This window comes from Nerophis ophidion, linkage group LG20 (genome assembly GCF_033978795.1).
Source record: "Nerophis ophidion isolate RoL-2023_Sa linkage group LG20, RoL_Noph_v1.0, whole genome shotgun sequence".
Classification (NCBI taxonomy): domain Eukaryota; kingdom Metazoa; phylum Chordata; class Actinopteri; order Syngnathiformes; family Syngnathidae; genus Nerophis; species Nerophis ophidion.
The window spans coordinates 8,200,231-8,220,230 of record NC_084630.1 but is presented as its reverse complement, the minus strand read 5'-3'; the positions used below and the strand labels follow the sequence as shown (position 1 = coordinate 8,220,230).

Below are 20,000 nucleotides of genomic sequence, written 5' to 3'. Positions count from 1 at the left end.
AATGTCAGAAAAATGATATTCCGATTGCTGAAAACATTTAAGAAAACTAGCTTGAGGTTTCAGATTCAACAATGCAGTCGTCTATGTACTGTAAGTGATCAGGGACATACAGTTGATAGACAGTTGCGATAGCCAATCAGATCACGAGTTGTTGTCAGTAAGGCCTTGAAGCTGGCCTCACCTTGATGGTGACATTTATGCGTCCTGTGATTGGATACTCACCGGAACCGTGAGCGGATGAATTTGAGAACACATAGAGTTGATAGACAGTTGCAATAGCCAATCAGGTCACAAGTTGTTGACAGTAGCCTATCTAGGTAGCCTGATGTTAACGAGACTGTGATTGGAAACTCAAGGTTAGAGTTAGGGTTAGGAGTGAGGGTTGGGGTTAGGGTTGTGTTATAATAAGGCAAAAATAAGTACTTAATAATGACTAATTAAAAGCCAAGATGTTACTAATTTGCATGTTGATAAGCAACTAATTAATGGTGAATATGTTCCCCGTACTAAAGTGTTACCCATATTCCTATTCACACCACTGATAAAAATATTAGTTACAAAAAATGACCTTGACTATGTCACTGTCTCCCGTGGTGCACGGTGCTAGTGCTGGTCCAGAGTTTGTGTCAGGAAGTTTTAATTAAGTTGAATGTGTTATTTCTCCAATTGAGAAAGAGTTCATCCATCATCTTCCGCTTATCCGAGGTCGGGTCGCGGGGGCAACAGCCTAAGCAGGGAAACCCAGACTTCCCTCTCCCCAGCCACTTCGTCTAGCTCTTCCCGGGGGATCCCGAGGCGCTCCCAGGCCAGTCGGGAGACATAGTCTTCCCAACGTGTCCTGGGTCTTCCCCGTGGCCTCCTACCGGTTGGACGTGCCCTAAACACCTCCCTAGGGAGGCGTTCGGGTGGCATCCTGACCAGATGCCCAAACCACCTCATCTGGCTCCTCTCGATGTGAAGGAGCAGCGGCTTTACTTTGAGTTCCTCCCGGATGGCAGAGCTTCTCACCCTATCTCTAAGGGAGAGCCCCGCCACACGGCGGAGGAAACTCATTTCGGCCGCTTGTACCCGTGATTTTATCCTTTCGGTCATGACCCAAAGCTCATGACCATAGGTGAGGATGGGAACGTAGATCGACCGGTAAATTGAGAGCTTTGCCTTCCGGCTCAGCTCCTTCTTCACCACAACGGATCGATACAACATCCGCATTACTGAAGACGCCGCACCGATCCGCCTGTCGATCTCACGATCCACTCTTCCCCCACTCGTGAACAAGACTCCTAGGTACTTGAACTCCTCCACTTCGGGCAGGGTCTCCTCCCCAACCCGGAGATGGCACGCCACCCTTTTCCGGGCGAGAACCATGGACTCGGACTTGGAGGTGCTGATTCTCATTCCGGTCGCTTCACACTCGGCTGCGAACCGATCCAGCGAGAGCTGAAGATCCCGATTGAGAAAGAGTTGAACCATGTATTTGCCTCGAAGTCGTGTTAGTCCAACACATGCATCAAATTGAATTTGAGTTTGATCAAAAAAAGCATAAAAATAACGGTAACACTTTAGTAAGGGGAACACATATTCACCATTAATTAGTTGCCTAGCATGCAAATTAGTAATTGGGGGTTAAATCACCAAATGATTCCCGAGCGCGGCCACCACTGGTGCTCACTGCTCCCCTCACCTCCCTGGGGGTGAACATGGGTATGTGTTTGACTATCTTTAGGACTTTAACTTTAACAGAAAGGCACTGGGGCGGTATAGCTCGGTTGGTAGAGTGGCCGTGCCAGCAACTTGAGGGTTGCAGGTTCGATTCCCGCTTCAGCCATCCTAGTCACTGCTGTTGTGTCCCTGGGCAAGACAATTTACCCACCTGCTCCCAGTGCCACCCACACTGGTTTAAATGTAACTTAGATATTGGGTTTCACTATGTAAAGCGCTTTGAGACACTTGAGAAAAGCGCTATATAAATATAATTCACTTCACAATTCACTTCACTGCAGCACCTGGAGTATGCAAACTTGTCCCAAAAGATGTCGCCATAGCGCAAACAATAACACACATTTTCAGTGTATTTGCTTGTTTTAAATAAATTATATATATATATATATATATATATATATATATATATATGGTATCACTTTAGTATGGGGAACACATATTCACCATTAATTAGTTACTTGTCAACATGCAAATATAGTAACATATTGGCTCTTAATTAGTCATTATTAAGTACATTTTAATGCGTTATCCTGCATGGCCTTATTATACAACCAGTAAACCATTAACTAAGAGCCTTCCCTCAATAACCTCAGAAGTATTGCTTATTAGTAACCCTAACCCTAATCCTTGTATGTTGCCTTAGTGCGGAGGTCTCGAGTCGCATGCAGTTCTTTAGCGCCGTAGTGGCTCTCTTGAGCTTTTTCAAAAATGTATGGAAAAAGATGAGAGGAAAAAAATATATTTCTTTGTTTTAATATAGTTTCTGTAGGAGGACAAACATGACACACACCTCCCTAATTGTTATAAAGCAGTGGTCCCCATCCTTTTTGTAGCTGCGGACCGGTCAACGCTTGATAATCCATCCCGCGAAAAAGGGAGGTTTTTTGGGTTGGTGCACTGGTGTAATTATTTGGTGTAATTAGTGCACCATGTTTAATCAGAATTGTAATTTTATCTTGTGTTTTCATGTTGATTTAATAAAAAATAAATAAATAAATAAAACAAAAATTATAATAATAATAAAAAAAATTTCGGGGGCCTGCTACCAACCGTGCCACGGCCCGGTGGTTGGGGACCACTGATATAAAGCACACTGTTTGTATTAAACATGCTTCACTGATTCAAGTATTTGGCGAGCGAAGTTTTGTCCTACTAATTTTGGCGGTCTTGAAACTCACCGTAGTTTGTTTAGATGTACAACTTTCTCCGACTTCCTAGGACGTGTTTTATGCCACTTCTTTTTCCGTCTCATTTTGTCCACCAAACTTTTAACGTTGTGCATGAATGCACAAAGGTGAGTTTTGTTGACATTATTGACTTGTGTGGAGTGCTAATCAGACATATTTGGTCACTGCATGACTGCAAGCTAATCGATGCTAACATGCTATTTAGGCTAGCTATATGTACATATTGCATCATTATGCCTCATTTGTAGCTATATTTGAGCTCATTTAGTTTCCTTCAAGTCGAAGGTGTCCAAAGTGCGGCCCAGGGGCCATTTGCGGCCCGCAGGTAATTTTTTAACATTTTAAAAATACGGTTGAAAAATTTTTAAAACGTAAAAAGTGATATAAAAGTGCAAACAGGTGAAATGTAACGAGAACATGTTGCAATGTTTACTCTAATAACACAAAGCTGCAATGCAGGCTGTTTCTTTCTTTAAAAAATAATATTGAATCAAAATCAATGTCAGTATGAATTATTGACCTATTCAAGGCTCCAACTACGTCACGTTAAATTTTCCACTTTGAGATATTTTTTGGGGGAAAATGTTGCATATTTTGTGTTTGCCATATAAAAAAACTGAGCTGTTTTTTTTTTTAAAGAAGGGCTTAAAATGAACAAACAAAAAACATAAACAACAATAAAACTTATAATTGACGGATGGATCTGAAGATCTCGAGAATATTGTGTTAAAAGTAAACAGTAAAAAATGTATAGTTTATTTTTTAACACTTTAATGAGTAGGACACCTTTGGATCCCCAATAATTTTAGTGTTATTGGTTTTTAAGTGTCATTGCTCAAAAAATAATAATGAATTAAAATCAATGGTGTTATTAGTTATTGCCTTTTTTAAGGCTCCAATTATTATATAATCTCAAATATTCCACTTAAAAAAAATATTGGGTTATAATGTTGCATATTTTGTGTTTTTTTCCATCAAAAAATAAGGTTATCTTTTACAAAAAGAGCATACAACTTAAATCTTTAAAATCATTATATTGACAGATGGACCTAATGTTGATCTGGAAATTTAAAACATGAATAATAATAAAACAAAATAATACTGAATAATGACAAGTTTTTAATATTTTTTTGACCAACACGGGTCCCCGGGATCAAGCTTGAGTGGAGGCCTAATTGTATATTGGTTATACATATATTGTATTGGTTTTTAAAATTAAAAAATATCAAAAAGGCCCCCGCGTGCTTTGATTTTTCAGTCTGCGGCCCCAAGTGGAAAAAGTTTGGACACCCCTGCTTTAAGTCCTCTTAATTCAACTTATATCTCATGACACACGATCCGTATGTAATATGGCTTTTATTTTTTTGCGGCTCCAGACATATTTGTTTTTTTTATTTTTGGTCCTATATGGCTCTTTCAACATTTTAGGTTGCCGACCCCTGCCCTAGTGTCCAAATAACTCTAAATTAAGTCTTTATTACTTTAATAAGCAACTAATTACAAACCCTGTTTCCATATGAGTTGGGGAATTGTGTTAGATGTAAATATAAACGGAATACAAAGATTTGCAAATCCTTTTCAACCCATATTCAGTTGAATGCACTACAAAGACAAGATATTTGATGTTCAAACTCAAAAACTTTATTTTTTTTTTGCAAATAATAATCAACTTAGAATTTCATGGCTGCAACACGTGCCAAAGTAGTTGGGAAAGGGCATGTTCACCACTGTGTTACATCACCTTTTCTTTTAACAATACTCACTAAACGTTTGGGAACTGATGAAACTAATTGTTGAAGCTTTGAAAGTGGAATTCTTTCCCATTCTTGTTTTATGTCGAGCTTCAGTCGTTCAACAGTCCGGGGTCTCCGCTGTCGTATTTTACACTTCATAATGCGCCACACATTTTCGATGGGAGACAGGTCTGGACTGCAGGTGGGCCAGGAAAGTACCCGCACTCTTTTTTTTACAAAGCTACGCTGTTGTAACACGCGCTGAATGTGGCTCAGCATTGTCTTGCTTAAATAAGCAGGGGCGTCCATGAAAAAGACGGCGCATAAATGGCAGCTTAGGTTGTTCCAAAACCTGTATGTACCTTTCAGCATTAATGGTGCCTTCACAGATGTGTAAATTACCCATGCCTTGGGCACTAATACACCCCCATACCATCACAGATGCTGGCCTTTGAACTTTGGTTCGCTTCCCCTTTGGTCCGGATGACACAATGTCGAATATTTCCAAAAACAATTTGGAAATATGGACTCGTCAGACCACAGAACGCTTTTCCACTTTGCATTAGTCCATCTTTGATGAACTCGGGCCCAGAGAAGCCGGCGGCGTTTCTGGATGTTGTTGATAAATGGCTTTCGCTTTGCATTGTAGAGCTGTTACTGGCATCAAGTTCTAAAGTTAATGATTATTTGCAATAAAAGTTTATCAGTTTGAACATCAAATATGTGGTCTTTGTAGCATATTCAACTGAATATGGGTTGAAAATGGTTTGCAAATCATTGTTTATATTTACATCTAACACAATTTTCTAACTCATATGGAAACGGGGTTTGTAGATGGTAAATATGTTCCCCATACAAAAGTGTTACCAAAATATTTTTTTTTGTGTAATAATGGGGTGGGGGCAATTAAACCAGGAGCGTCCTTGAAGATCCCAGTAGCATTTATCAAAATACGTGAATTGGTCGACCTTGAAAAACACATTTTTGATCTTGATTTCAAGTATTTTAATTTCCACATTCAAATTTGTTTACTTTTTGTAATTTAGGGATCTTCACCTTTAACTCCCATTTGTCCACCGGGTCATAAAACATTCACACCTGACTTTTAAACATGCTGTTGTCTCTACAGGGGATTCAGTGAACCTGAACTGGTTTGAAAAGAAAGCGTGCTTAGGTGCTGATGGGACATGTCGCAAAATACATAAGGTGACAATGTACTTTTTGTGATGTTTCACTGAAGAATTCAGGGCCATCCCGACAAAGCAGCGCTAACTATGAAAGGCATGCCTTCTTGAATGGGCAAAGTTACAACAGCTCACCCGCCAGATTCTCAAGTGGTTGGTCAGGTGTGATCAAAGCGCTGTAAGGGGACGTGTTCCCCAACTCCACCCAGTTGCTGTGGCTGTAGAAGTCCTGGGTGTGCACAAAATGATCATCACCTGCACTTCACTTGTAAAACTCATCCAGTTAGCTTCACTTCAAACTCACCTGAAGAGTATGACATACACTGCCAAGAGTCCAGCGCCCGGCGATGAAGTTTTCCCGTTTCACGCTGGCCTTTACAGAGGAAACGCCTTAACAGAGAATAGTGTGGAAATGTTAAAAAAAAATACAATGGACTTGCCAAAATAAGACTCAAGAGGAACAACTAGCATTTAAGTCTCACCTTAAAACTCATCTGTATACTCTAGCCTTTAAATAGACTCCCTTTTTAGACCAGTTGATCTGCCGTTTCTTTTCTTTTTCTTCTATGTCCCACTCTCCTTTGTGGAGGGGGTCCGGTCCGACCCGGTGGCCATGTACTGCTTGCCTGTGTATCGGCTGGGGACATCTCTGCGCTGCTGATCCGCCTCCGCTTGGGATGGTTTCCTGCTGGCTCCGCTGTGAACGGGACTCTCGCTGCTGTGTTGGATCCGCTTTGGACTGGACTCTCACGACTGTGTTGGATCCATTATGGATCGAACTTTCACAGTATCATGTTAGACCCGTTCGACATCCATTGCTTTCCTCCTCTCCAAGGTTCTCATAGTCATCATTGTCACCGACGTCCCCCTGGGTCATTATTGTCACCGATGTCCCACTGGGTGTGAGTTTTCCTTGCCCTTATGTGGGCCTACCGAGGATGTCGTAGTGGTTTGTGCAGCCCTTTGAGACACTAGTGATTTAGGGCTATATAAGTAAACATTGATTGATTGATTGAACTGTTGAAATCTCAATTCCAACAGCAAAGTAACTGTTTATGCTGTACATTTGAATCTAGACACACTATTGTAGAGTTTGCAAACTCTACAATGTTAGTTCTCGTCCCAAGTCTTTGGCACCCCTGTATTAGACGGAAACTGTAGATCTTAATGTGATAGTTTAAGTCAACCCAGGCTGGGGCTCGAACCAGCAACCACAACTCCACCGCGAATGAGAGTTAAGGGCAACATCCAAAGGCCCTGAGCGGTCAGCTTATTGTTCAACACAGCTCCTGGGCATAGTGAAGTTTAAACACGAGTGGGAACCGGTTGTATCGACAAAAACAGCACTAACGGATAGAAAATTGGGCCCCGTTCAGCAATAAGTTCCTAACTTTTCCTCTTATGTTTTTTTCCTAAGTGATTTCCTAAGAGGAGTCCATTCAAATTCATGACGTGTTCTTAAACGGCCAAATTTCTTCCCACCTGCTATTTTTAAGTTGCTGAATGCCAAATGGTTTGAGCGTGCATGTCATAATCATAATTTGCATTAAACACGCCCTTATTTCCCTAATATGCATATGTAAAAACCCTTGATTCCGTAATTTGCATAGGTAAACGCCCTTAATTCCCCCATATAAGGGCAGAATTCTGGCGGAAAAGCCCAACACCAAACACATGGAGAAAACACAAACAAATTACAGAAAATAAATTCATATTATCCCGCGGGGGGAAAAACATCATGTCATAACGTAAGTTTAAGAAAGGGGGGACTGCTGAGGTAGCCTAAAGCGTTCCAACAATTATTCATCATTTCGGACAAATAGGTCTATATGTTTGTGAAATATGCGCTCCCTCCCCAGGGCACGATCTACGGAATCTTGAACGTAGCAGCAAAAGCGTTGCCATTGTGTAAGTTGAGGTGAAACAGGGTGTGGGAGGCCTGTTGGTCTTTTAAAGAGTCTCCAATCACTAAATCAACGCCCCGGTACTTGATGATTGTGTGTGTGTGTGTGTGTGTGTGTGTGTGTGTGTGCGTTGAAATGTCTAGTTATTGCTCATTTTGCAGTCCGTCTATCTGTCTGTCTGTCTATCTATCTATCTATCTATCTATCTATCTATCTATCTATCTATCTATCTATCTATCTATCTATCTATCTATCTATCTATCTATCTATCTATCTATCTATCTATCTATCTATCTATCTATCTATCTATCCAATTATCTATCTATCTATTGATCTATTTATCCATCTATCCATCTATCTATCCATTTATGATATTAATGTTACATTAGACAATAGAAGTGTCATGATCCGTGGTCCAGATCATGTTTTTGTATTTTCTGTTAGTTTTGGACTCCCTTAGTTCCTGTTTGTTTTGGTTGCCATGGTTACTCATTGTGTTCACCTGTCTCTGATTAGTGTTCGCCCCCTCACCTGCTTCCCGAGCACTAATCAGAGGGAGTATTTAGACCCGCTCGACATCCATTGCTTTCGGTCCCCTGGGGGGGGTGCCCACATTTGAGGTCTTCTCCAAGGTTCTCATAGTCATCATTGTCACTGGCGTCCCACTGGGTGTGAGTTTTCCTTGCCCTTTTGTGGGATCTTCCGAGGATGTCGTAGTCCTAGTGGTGTGTAAAGTCTTTTGAGACATTTGTGATTTAGGGCTATATAAATAAACATTGATTGATTGATTGATTGATATTTAAGCTCGTCTTTGCCAGTCAGTCGGCCTGGCGTCATTGATCTTTTCATGCTCTGTTCATGCTGGTATTCATGCTATTGCTTTTCTCATGCTTCATGGCATGCCAAGTAAGTTTTTGTTTATTCATGCCACAGTTAGCGAGTTTTGGTTTAAGTTTACTCTTAGTGTTAGTTTAGCTCCAAGTGCGATCAGCGCCTTCGCCTTGTGTTTCTGTTTTTGTTTTACTTTGAGTTTGAGATTAAATCATGTTTTTTCCTGCACGCATTGAGTCCGAGTAGTCCGTCTGCCTTCCTGGGAGAACGACCCCGCAGTAAGCTGCAACCCCGCCTTGACAAGAAGTAAGGGAACTTGTCACACTTAAGAACAAGTAGGCTAAAACCTAAGATTGCTCTGGAGCACTCGTAGATATTTTTTCTTACCAACAAACAGCCCAGCTAATAAAACAACAGTGAAAACGAAAATCTCCTTAAAAACTTTGTAAGTGGGCCTAAGAACAAAATTTGTTCTAAAGAACGGTTGCTGAATGGGGCCCGTTGACTGCCGACAGTAAGTTCAACTGCTTTTTGTCCATGAAAGGACAAAACAACACTTTCTGTATATCTTTTCTGTTTTGTATGGTATACCAACGAATAAGAAAGTTCGGGTGGCATCCTGACCAGATACCCGAATCACCTTAGGGTTGGACTCCGCCAAGGCTGCCCTTTGTCACCGATTCTGTTCATAACTTTTATGGACAGAATTTCTAGGCGCAGTCAAGGCGTTGAGAGGATCTGGTTTGGTGGCCGCAGGATTAGGTCTCTGTCATTTGCAAATGATGTGGTCCTGATGGCTTCATCTGGCCAAGATCTTCAATTCTCACTGGATCGGTTCGCAGCCGAGTGTGAAGAGACTGGATGGGAATCAGCACCTCCAAGTCCGAGTCCGTGGTTCTCGCCCGGAAAAGGGTGAGGTGCCATCTCCGAGTTGGAGAGGAGATCTTGCCCCAAGTGGAGTAGTTCAAGTACCTCGGAGTCTTGTTCACGAGTGAGGGAAGAGTGGATCGTGAGATCGGTGCAGCGTCTTCAGTAATGCGGACGCTGTATCGATCCGTTGTGGTGAAGAAGGAGCTGAGCCGGAAGGCAAAGCTCTCAATTTACCGAGGTGGTTCGGGCATCTGGTCAGGATGCCACCCGAACGCCTCCCTAGGGAGGCGTTTCGAGCACGTCCGACCCGTAGGAGGCCACGGGGAAGACCCAGGACATGTTGGGAAGACTATCTCTCCCGGCTGGTCTGGGAACGCCTCGGGATCCCCCGGGAGGAGCTGGATGAAGTGGCTGGGGAGAGGGAAGTCTGGGCTTCCCTGCTTAGACTGCTACCCCCGCGACCCGACCTCGGATAAGCGGAAGAAGATGGATGGAGGGATTTTGCATAAAAAGTCACCTTCAAAGTCAAAGGAGAGCGGGAAAAAAAAAGTAGTTGCGTACCTTGAGTGATCAAGTCTCGTCCTTTTTGAAAGGTCTCGCCATCAAAATGGTGCTCGTCGCTCAACACCGACACTAAATCCACGTTGGCGTTGCTTAAGTACAAGTTGGTAATGGAACTGTGGAACAGAACGCTGGACAGCAGCGAGGTGGAGTTTTCTGAGGAGGAGCACGCTTCTTGTACTCGCTCAGCTGTTAGACTCTCGTCAATCTGGAGACCAGAGAGGAGATGTTTTGGGGACTGACCTCAGACTCAAGTATACAACGAGCCATAGACCGATTGAGAATGATACCGTCACACAGATAATGATATTTAATGTAATAGTCAAACAGTACATTCTCTCAAGACGTTTTTGATGTTGTGACCGCACGGATTTTCACCAATTTAATTAAACCCTGTAAGTCAGGGGTCTCAAACTCAATTTACCTGGGGGCCATTGGATGCAGAAACTAGGTGAGGCTGGGCCGCAAGAAAAGATTTATTAAAAAAATCTAACATGCACTTTTTAATGAATTCACCTTCTTTGAATGGCTTTCCCGCCCTAGCAACATACTTGCCAACTCTCGCGATCTCTCCGGGAAACACCCGGATATCAGTTTTCTCCCGGACAGCAATATTAAGGGCGTGCCGTGTTGACAATGCCTTTAGTGTCCTTACAATCTGCCGTCTCGTCCGCTTTTCCATCATACAAACATTGTGCCGGCCCAGTCACATATTGTATGAGGCTTCTGCAGACCCACCGAAGTAACTGCAAGGCATATTTGATCAACAGCCATACAGGTCACACTGAGGGTGGCCGTATAAACAACTTTAACACTGTTACAAATATGCGCCACACTGTGAACCCACACCAAACAACATTGAGAAACACATTTTGGGAGAACATTCGCACCGTAACACAACATAAACACAACAGAGCCAATACCCAGAATCCAATGCAGCCCTAACTCTTCCGGGCTACAATAGGGGGGATGGTGGGGGGTACACTGAAAATTGGGAGTCTCCCGGAAAAATCGAGGGTATACAAGTATGACGCTGTAAAGCCCCATTCATATAAAACTCGGGGGCCGCACCAACATTAAATTTTCACATCAAGGTGCGGGCCGAAAAAAAACGTCTCGCGGGCCCCAATTGGCCCTCGGGCCGCGTGTTTGAAACCCCTGCTGTAAATTTTGTGCCTCTCAGCGATGTCCAATGACTAAAAGTTCCACGCAAACATTTGTTCATGTCAGAAACAGATTTTGCTATGGGCAATGTAGACGACTACCTCTTTTACGTGTAGGCCAGTGTTTCTCAAAAGTTGGTATATGTATATATATAAATATATATTTTGTAGTGTCCTCGAGGAGTTAGGGGTTCTTGGTATTTGTTGTGTTCATGTTGTGTTACGGTGCGGATGTTCTCCCGAAATGTGTTTGTCGTTCTTGTTTGGTGTGGGTTCACAGTGTGGCGCATATTTGTAACAGTGTTCAAGTTGTTAATACGGCCACCCTCAGTGTAACCTGTATGGCTGTTGATCAAGTATGCCTTGCATTCACCTGTGTGTGTGTGTGTGAAAAGCCGTAAATATTGGGCTGGCACGCAAAGACAGTGCTTTTAAAGTTTATTGGCGCTCTGTACTTCTCCCTACGTGCGTGTACACAACAGTGTTTTAAAAGGTCAAAAATGTTACATTTTTCAAAACCGTTAATTTTGAAATCGATACCGATAATTTCCAATATTACATTTTAAAGCATTTATCAGACGATCGGCCATCTCGTGTATATATATATTTATATATATGTATGTATATATATATATATACATATATATACATACATATATATATATGTATATATATATATATATATATATATATATATATATACATATATATATATGTATATATATATATATATATATATATATATATATATATATATATATATATATATATATAGCTGAAATGAGGTGGCGACTTGTCCAGGGTGTACCCCGCCTTCCGCCCGACTGTAGCTGAGATAGTCGCCAGCGACCCCAGAAGGGAATAAGCGGTAGAAAATGGATGGATATACATGAATGCCAGTTTGAATTTCAGGAGTAAAACATACATGCAGAGAACTTGTTCGTGAAGTTTCGGAGTTCTGGAAGCCATGGGTCCTTCACCAGCACGCTGCAGATACTTTCTTTTGGCATACACTCTTGCAAGGCAGGCAAGGTAAAAAATTCAAATGACGTATGGGCCAACACTTTATTATGGTAACACGGACATAAGCAATGGCACATCCATAGATATAAATAGGTGGACGGGACACGCCCTTTTGAGCTGCGTGCTGGTTAAAGAAAAATGTCTGCACATTGTCTGAAAAGGTGTATAATTTCAGGACATTTGTTGTAACTTTGATTATAAGTGGGGACAATAACCTATTTTACAAGTAAACCAATGGAAATTAATGCTGTGATTTAATTATTATATGAAGAAGCCATGTATCTCGGATTATGGACCTGTCTGATACTGGACACATATAAGGTTTCTCTCACATGGTCCAATGACTGCTTTCAGAGTTCGGGTGGAAGATCAGTGGGAACATCACTTACAGCCAGAGTGAAGTCCCGTCCATCTGCAGCAGCAATGTCTCGGCAGGCCTCTGCCGTCTTCTGGAGGACTGCCATTCGGGTGATGTCGCGGTGAGTAGTGGAGTTCCCATCAAAGACAAATAGTGGGTGGAAACTTTGCACCAGGCCTGTAAGGACGAGGACCAAAGCCAACAGCAGCAGGACGGAGCACTCGGTCCTCATAATGAGGATAGTCAGACTGAAATCAGGATGAAAACTTTGTGTAAACACATTTCTTCTCCATGTATCGTTCAAACATTTAAACATTTAAACATTTCCAGGCTGTGAAGCAGGCGTAACAAAGCAACGAGAAGACTAACATCTTGTTACCTGGGTAACACAAATCAAGATTAAACCAAATAGGGATAATTACCGTAAGCAATGACATCTCAAGATTATCTAACAAATAGTCATGCATATTTCCCGTTAGTAAAACTATACATACAGAATTTTTTCTCTAGTGACTTAAAGCACTTTATAATGAGTAGTGTTGTGCAGTATACCGGTATCAGTACAGTAACGCAATACTAATAAATCATATACGGTACTATACCGCTGCTGAAAAGTACTACTATGATTACGTCAATATATTTTGGCATCATAATATCTTCTTTCATTTTTTTTAAATGTATATTATGTTTATAAACTCAGGAAATATGTCCCTAAACACATGAGGACTTTGAATATGACCAATGTATGATCCTATAATGACTTGGTATCGGATTGATGCCCACATTTGTGGTAACATCCAAAAATAATGTAAGGTATTTAAGAACAGAAGAATAATTGATTATTACATTTTAACAGAAGTGTAAATACACTGGGGCAAAAAAGTATTTAGTCAGCCACCGATTAGGCAAGTTCTCCCACTTAAAATGATGACAGAGGTCTGTAATTTTCATCATAGGTACACTTCAACTGTGAGAGACAGAATATGAAAAAAACAATCCAGGAATTCACATTGTAGAAGTTTTAAAGAATTTATTTGTAAATTATGGTGGAAAATAGTTCTTTCCTTAACACGGATCAATCATCCTGTCCCCTTAGCAGAAAAACAGCCCCAAAGCATGATGTTTCCACCCCCATGCTTCACGGTAGGTATGGTGTTCTTGGGATGCAACTCGGTATTCTTCTTCTTCCAAACACGACGAGTTGAATTTATACCAAAAGGTTCTATTTTGGTTGCATCCGACCACATGACATTCTCCCAATCCTCTGCTGTATCATCCATGTATCCTTTTTGGTATAAACTCAACTCGTCGTGTTTGGAGGAAGAAGAATACTGAGTTGCATCCCAGGAACACCATACCTACTGTGAAGCACGGGGGTGGAAACATCATGCTTTGGGGCTGTTTTTCTGCTAAGGGGACAGGACGATTGATCCGTGTTAAGGAAAGAATGAATGGGGCCATGTATCGTGAGATTTTGAGCCAAAACCTCCTTCCATCAGTGAGAGCTTTGAATGGTTGACCAAATATTTATTTTCCACCATAATTTACAAATAAAATTGATTTTTTTTTCACATTATGTCTTTCACAGTTGAAGTGTACCTATGATGAAAATTACAGACCTCTGTCATCATTTTAAGTGGGAGAACTTGTATAATCGGTGGCTGACTAAATACTTTTTTGCCCCACTGAAAAACATGTTAAGAGAGAAAGTAAGCAGATATTAACAGTAAAGGAACAAGTAGATAAATATTTAATTGTCTACCACTTGTCCTTAACAATGTTGACAAAATAGTAGAATGATAAATGACACTGCATATGTCAGCAGCTAAATTACTAATGAAAGACAAGTTGTCTTGTATGTTCACTATTTTATTTAGGACAAACTTGCAATAACAAACAGATGTTTAATCATTAAACATCTGTTTGTTATTGCAAGTTTGTACATTAAACTTTAATGTACCGTAGAAAAGTATCGAAAAGTATTGAAATAATTTTGGTATGGGAACACCACTAATATTGAGAAACCCATGGCACTGAGAGCAAGGTGGGTGAAGCGTCTTGCCCAAGGACACAACCGCAACTCTATCATCTGAGCCACGCCGCCTTTATTTCATTTCTATGTTATCATATAAGGGCTTTCAGAGTTAACATAATAACATGTGTGATTAATCACAACCTATCAACGCAGGGGTCCCCGAACTTTTTGACTCAGGGGCCGCATTGGGATTTATATATGTATATATATATATATATATATATATATATATATATATATTCACATTGTATGTGAATGCTTCCATTAAAATCTCCTGATGATTGAGGGAACCCCTCATTAAACAGTTCTGTAGAGATGAAGTAGTCTTGTGATTTTTCCCACACCTACATATTGCGCTCTACCACGGTATCGAGCACTATTCTCTGGATAATACATTCAAGATATATATATATATATATATATATATATATATATATATATATATATATATATATATATATATATATATATATATATATATATTGTCACAACCACTGGCTCGTTAGTGGCTGTAACATTAAGGGAGACCACACCGATTTGTACATTTTAGCCAACAGATCTTTTATTTACAACATGTATCAGTGATCAGTAATGTGAATTAACCAAGGAATGTATCAGTAAATGAGTGTTGTCCAAAAGGGTGCAAGTGTGGTGCTAATCCCGGCCGTCGTTGCCGTGACCATACGGTCACCAAACGAATGTGCCTGTGGGACGAGAGAGAGTGAGAGCATGCTGATGGGAGGCCTTTTATAGGCCGCCCAATCAGCAGCCCTCTGAGATGTTGCACGTCTTCACAGACCAGCTCCACCTGCGGGTCGGAGGACCAAAGTGCCCCAAACACTAACCGGCAGAGCCGGGCATGACATCCCCCCCCTTAAAAACAGAGACCTGTGTTAACTGGGTCTCTGAAGCACCATCAAAAAATAGAAAACAAAAAACTACAGTAGCGCCAGTAGCTATATTCTAGTCCCACTGACGCACCTCCCCTCCACCCCAGACCAACCAGAACCCAAACCATCCCAAACACCCTCCTTCCCCTCCGACCTTCCCTGCACCCAGCAAATCCTGGTACCCGGACAGCGACCTTTAAGGGAAACAGAGAAAAACCACAGGTTAGGAGTGAGTGGAGATGATTAGACCTCCTGGTCCAGAGCCCGAGAGAGCGCATCAGCCATTACATTTTCCACCCCGCGAATATGGTGGATCAACAGGTGGAATGGCTGCAGAAACAGTGCCCAGCGCAACAGGCGCTGGTTGGTGGACCCTTTGAAAGACTGCAGAAAAGTGAGAGGGTTGTGATCTGAGTAGACCACAATTGGATGGAGACCCCCTCCCACATAGACTTCAAAGTGTTGCAATGCCCAAATCAATACTAATGCTTCCTTTTCAATCACTGAATAATTAAATTGGTATTTGTTGAATTTTTTGGAAAAATAGCAAACCGGTCTGGCTACTCCATCATCATCAGCCTGCAGGAGGACCGCACCTGCTCCCACCTGGCTTGCATCCACCTGCAGCTGGAATGGCAGATCCAGTTTGGGTGCAGCCAGGACCGGAGCTGATGTTAACAAAAGCTTTGCATTCTGGAAAGCCTGCTGACACTCCTCCGACCAAATGAATTTGGCGCCACCCTTCAACAAATTGGTCAGAGGAGATACAACAGTTGAAAAATTGCAGCAAAAATTGCGGTAGTACCCGATCATACCCAAGCGCATAAGTTCTTTCTTCGTCGCCGGCACAGGAAAATTATCAATAGCTGCCACCTTTGCGTTAACGGGCCGCACCATCCCCTGGCCGACTACTTTACCCAAATAGACGACTGTGGCACGCGCAAACTCGCATTTCGCTAAATTTACTGTGAGGTTTGCTGCCACCAACCTCTGGAAAAGCGCTCGAATGCGAGCCAAATGTTCGTCCCAACTGTCTGAATGACAAACGGCGTGGTCCAAATAAACCGCGCACCCCTGCAGCCCCCCAACGACCCTATTCATGAGCCGTTGGAAGGTTGCAGGAGCATTCCGCAAACCGAAGCTCATTCGAGTATACGAGTACAAACCGGAAGAGGTAATGAATGCAGATATCTCCTGCGCTCTCTGCGTCAAAGGCACTTGATAGTAACCTTTCAATAAATCAAATTTGCTGACATAACGAGCACTCCCAACCTGATCCACACAGTCCTCGATACGTGGCAATGGAAAAGAATCTGGTCTAGTCACAGCATTTACTTTCCTATAATCCGTACAGAATCTATAGGTGTTATCTGACTTTTTCACCAGTAGACATGGCGATGCCCAACTGGAGTAAGATGGCTTGGCGAGACCATGATCAAGCAGATACTGCACACTGTCCTCCATACTCTTCTGTTTATCGGGAGCCCCTCGATAAAATAATTGTCGTATTGGGCGGGCACCCTGTGTGTCAATGTCATGTTCAATTAGTGTGGTACAGGTTGGAGTGTCGGAAAACAAAGGCAAAAACTCAAAAATCAAATCCGACAACTGTTTACGCTGTACCTCACTTAAATGACCGAGGAGACTATCTAGCTCCTTTAACTGCTGAGTATTATCTAAGCGCCCGTGTAACACTGAATCATCAGGTGCGCGCACTTCATCCCAAGCTGCCACCTCCGGCCAGTTGAGCGGTTCCCCAACCCCAACGGCTAGACCCACTGGACTCGCAGCAATCCCACCCGCCTTGTCGGAACCTGCAGAGTGATAAGGCTTGAGTAAATTCACATGACACAGTTGCTGTGATCGTTTACGATCAGGAGTTGACAGTAAATAATTGAGATCTGACACTTGGCTCATAACCGTAAATGGACCAGAGTATTTTGCTGTAAATGGTGACCCCGGAATGGGCAGCAAAGCTAAAACTTGATCACCTGGATTGAAAACTCTGATCTTCGCTTTACGGTCATAACGCAGCTTCATTTTCACCTGAGCTTTAGTCAAATGCTTGGTTGCCTCTTTCCATGCAAGCAACAGCCTACGACGAAAACCATCTACATACTCAGTGAAACTGACGGGAGTGTTCTGCAGATCCAGATTGGCATTTAAAACAGACAGTGAGGTCCGGACTTTGTGGCCAAAGACTAGGTCATTTGGACTAAAACCAGTGCTTTCTTGAACTACACCACGCGCAGACAACAAGAGCCATGGCAACGCCTCCTCCCAATCTCTCCGCATCTCAACACAGTAAGCGCGCAAGAGAGACTTCAACGTGGCATGCCAGCGCTCCAATGCCCCCTGACTCTGTGCGTGATACGCGCTGCTCAAATTGTGCTTCACCTGCATCGACTTCAACGCTGCAGCAAATGTTCTGGAGGTAAAGTTAGACCCTCTGTCGCTCTGAATTACCTTTGGAATGCCAAAGACAGAAATGAATTTAGACAAACATTTCAATATTGACCTTGTGGTAATTGTTCTCAAGGCATACGCTGCTGGATACCGAGTGGCCTGGCACATGATGGTAAAGAGGTACACACAACCAGATTTCGAAGGGGGTAGTGGACCTACACAATCAATAATGAGATGCTCAAATGGTGTGCCAACAGACGGAATAGGTTGAAGTGGTGCAGGTTTAATGGGAGTACTCTGTTTCGCAACCTGGCAAACATGACATGCTTTGACAAATCTAGATACACGGCGTTTCATCCGTGGCCAGTAAAAATGTTCCAAAAGACGTCAGTAGGTTTTCTTAACTCCAAAATGCCCAGACTCTGCTCCATGGGCTGTTCTCAAAATCAAATCACGGTATTTGTCAGGTACCATCACTTGAATCACCTGACCTGCCACTTCAGGATCAACACCTGGCAACCACGTATGCAGCAAAACGCCATTCTGAATGAAGTAACCCATCGTTGGATCAGTAGAAGCTAAGGCAAAATATTTCTCAAAGCTCTGATCATTCTTTTGTGCCTCAATTAAATCTTGACATGACAGAGGTTCGGGCAGCTCAGGAACAAAAATAGGCACAGATTTGGACACATCCGACGATTGCGCCTGCGTGCGAGACATTGCCCTAGTCACAGCACAAGCAGTAAACACTTCTGGGAATTCTTGACAACACGCGTCTGGCTCCTCTACAGATAGCGGTACAGGTGTAACAACTGGAGGTGGAGAAACTAAACACCCACCCAAATTGTTCCCCAGAATTACATGGATATCCTGCATAGGCAGAGACGGTCTCACAGCAATAGTCACCTCCCCATTCACAAATCCTGAACACAAGTGAATTTTGTGCAACGGTACAGAAAATGACTGCATGCCTATTCCTCTAATCAAAACACATTTCCCAGTGTCAGATGCTGTGGAAAATGGCAAAACTGTTCCAGAAATGAAACTCTCAGATGCCCCAGTGTCTCTTAAGATTTTAACTGGAACTTTTTGTGTCTCTCCAACCAATGACACCCAGCCATCACTAATGAATGGAGCGAAATCAGACGCAGCTGACTCTACTGATTTCGTCTGCTCGTCTGACACAGATGCACCATCTTCAATCACTTGCTCACAATGAACTTCCAAACGAGGTAACGGTGTTAGATCAGAGACGCCAAAATCAACTGGATGCACAACAGAAACACACCCAGCTGCCTTGGCATTAGATTTACGGCCTTTCAACAGCGGGCAGTCCTTTTTCCAATGTCCCTCCTGCAAACAGTAATGACATTTATCCGTCGGGCTTGGGCGAGATTTGCTACTTCCATTATCAAATTTAGGAACATTACTGGAATTTCCATAATTGGATCGATTTGAACTACGACCATAACGAGGAGGAGAACGTTGTGGAGGAGAACGAGCAGGATCATAACGTTGGTGGCTATTATACTGTGGAGGACTGCTGTAAGGCTTACGTTTATGAGTCAACACAAAGGTATCAGCAAGCGAGGCTGCCTCCTCCACTGACTTTGCCTTTTGCTCATTAATGTAGGTTGCAATTCGATCTGGTACAATGTTCTTAAACTGCTCCAAAATCAACAAATCACGCAAATTTTCGTAAGTTGAGACAGACTCTGAAGTGAGCCACCGGTTAAAATAAGTACTCAACTCTCTTGCCACTTCAGCATGGGTCTGATTATCACGTTTACGCCAGTTTCTGAAACGTTGTCTGTAAGCTTCTGGATTCAGTTCATAACATTTCAAGACCGCTTTTTTCACCTCAGCATACTTGTGCCTATCAACAGGTGTTAATGCCAAGTATGCCTCCCGTGCGCGTCCTACTAGTACAGTTTGCAAAAGCACCGTTTTATCCTCTTCACTCCACTTTTTGTCAGAGGCCATCTGTTCAAACAGTGAGAAAAACACGTCTGGGTCACGTTCGTCAAACTTTGGAACATACTTTACCATGCTATCCATACTTGACCCGGACAGATTTCCACTAATCTTACCTTCTGACATTAGTTTCAAACGATCCTGTTCAATTTTAATTTTCTC

At 42.4% G+C, this 20,000-nt stretch overlaps 1 protein-coding gene across 1 annotated transcript in view; it reads right to left on the bottom strand.

Annotated features, from left to right (window-relative positions):
* The window catches only part of LOC133538692 (von Willebrand factor A domain-containing protein 7-like), a 47,625-nt gene that overhangs the window by 20,960 nt on the left and 6,665 nt on the right, over positions 1 to 20,000 (bottom strand). The window contains exons 2-5 of the mRNA XM_061880404.1: positions 12,565 to 12,781; positions 9,990 to 10,197; positions 6,128 to 6,213; positions 5,959 to 6,052 (exon numbers count right to left, since the gene is read on the bottom strand). Coding sequence (XP_061736388.1) covers positions 5,959 to 6,052; positions 6,128 to 6,213; positions 9,990 to 10,197; positions 12,565 to 12,765 — 589 coding nt within the window. The 5' untranslated portion in view covers positions 12,766 to 12,781. The remainder of the gene's footprint in view (positions 1 to 5,958; positions 6,053 to 6,127; positions 6,214 to 9,989; positions 10,198 to 12,564; positions 12,782 to 20,000) is intronic.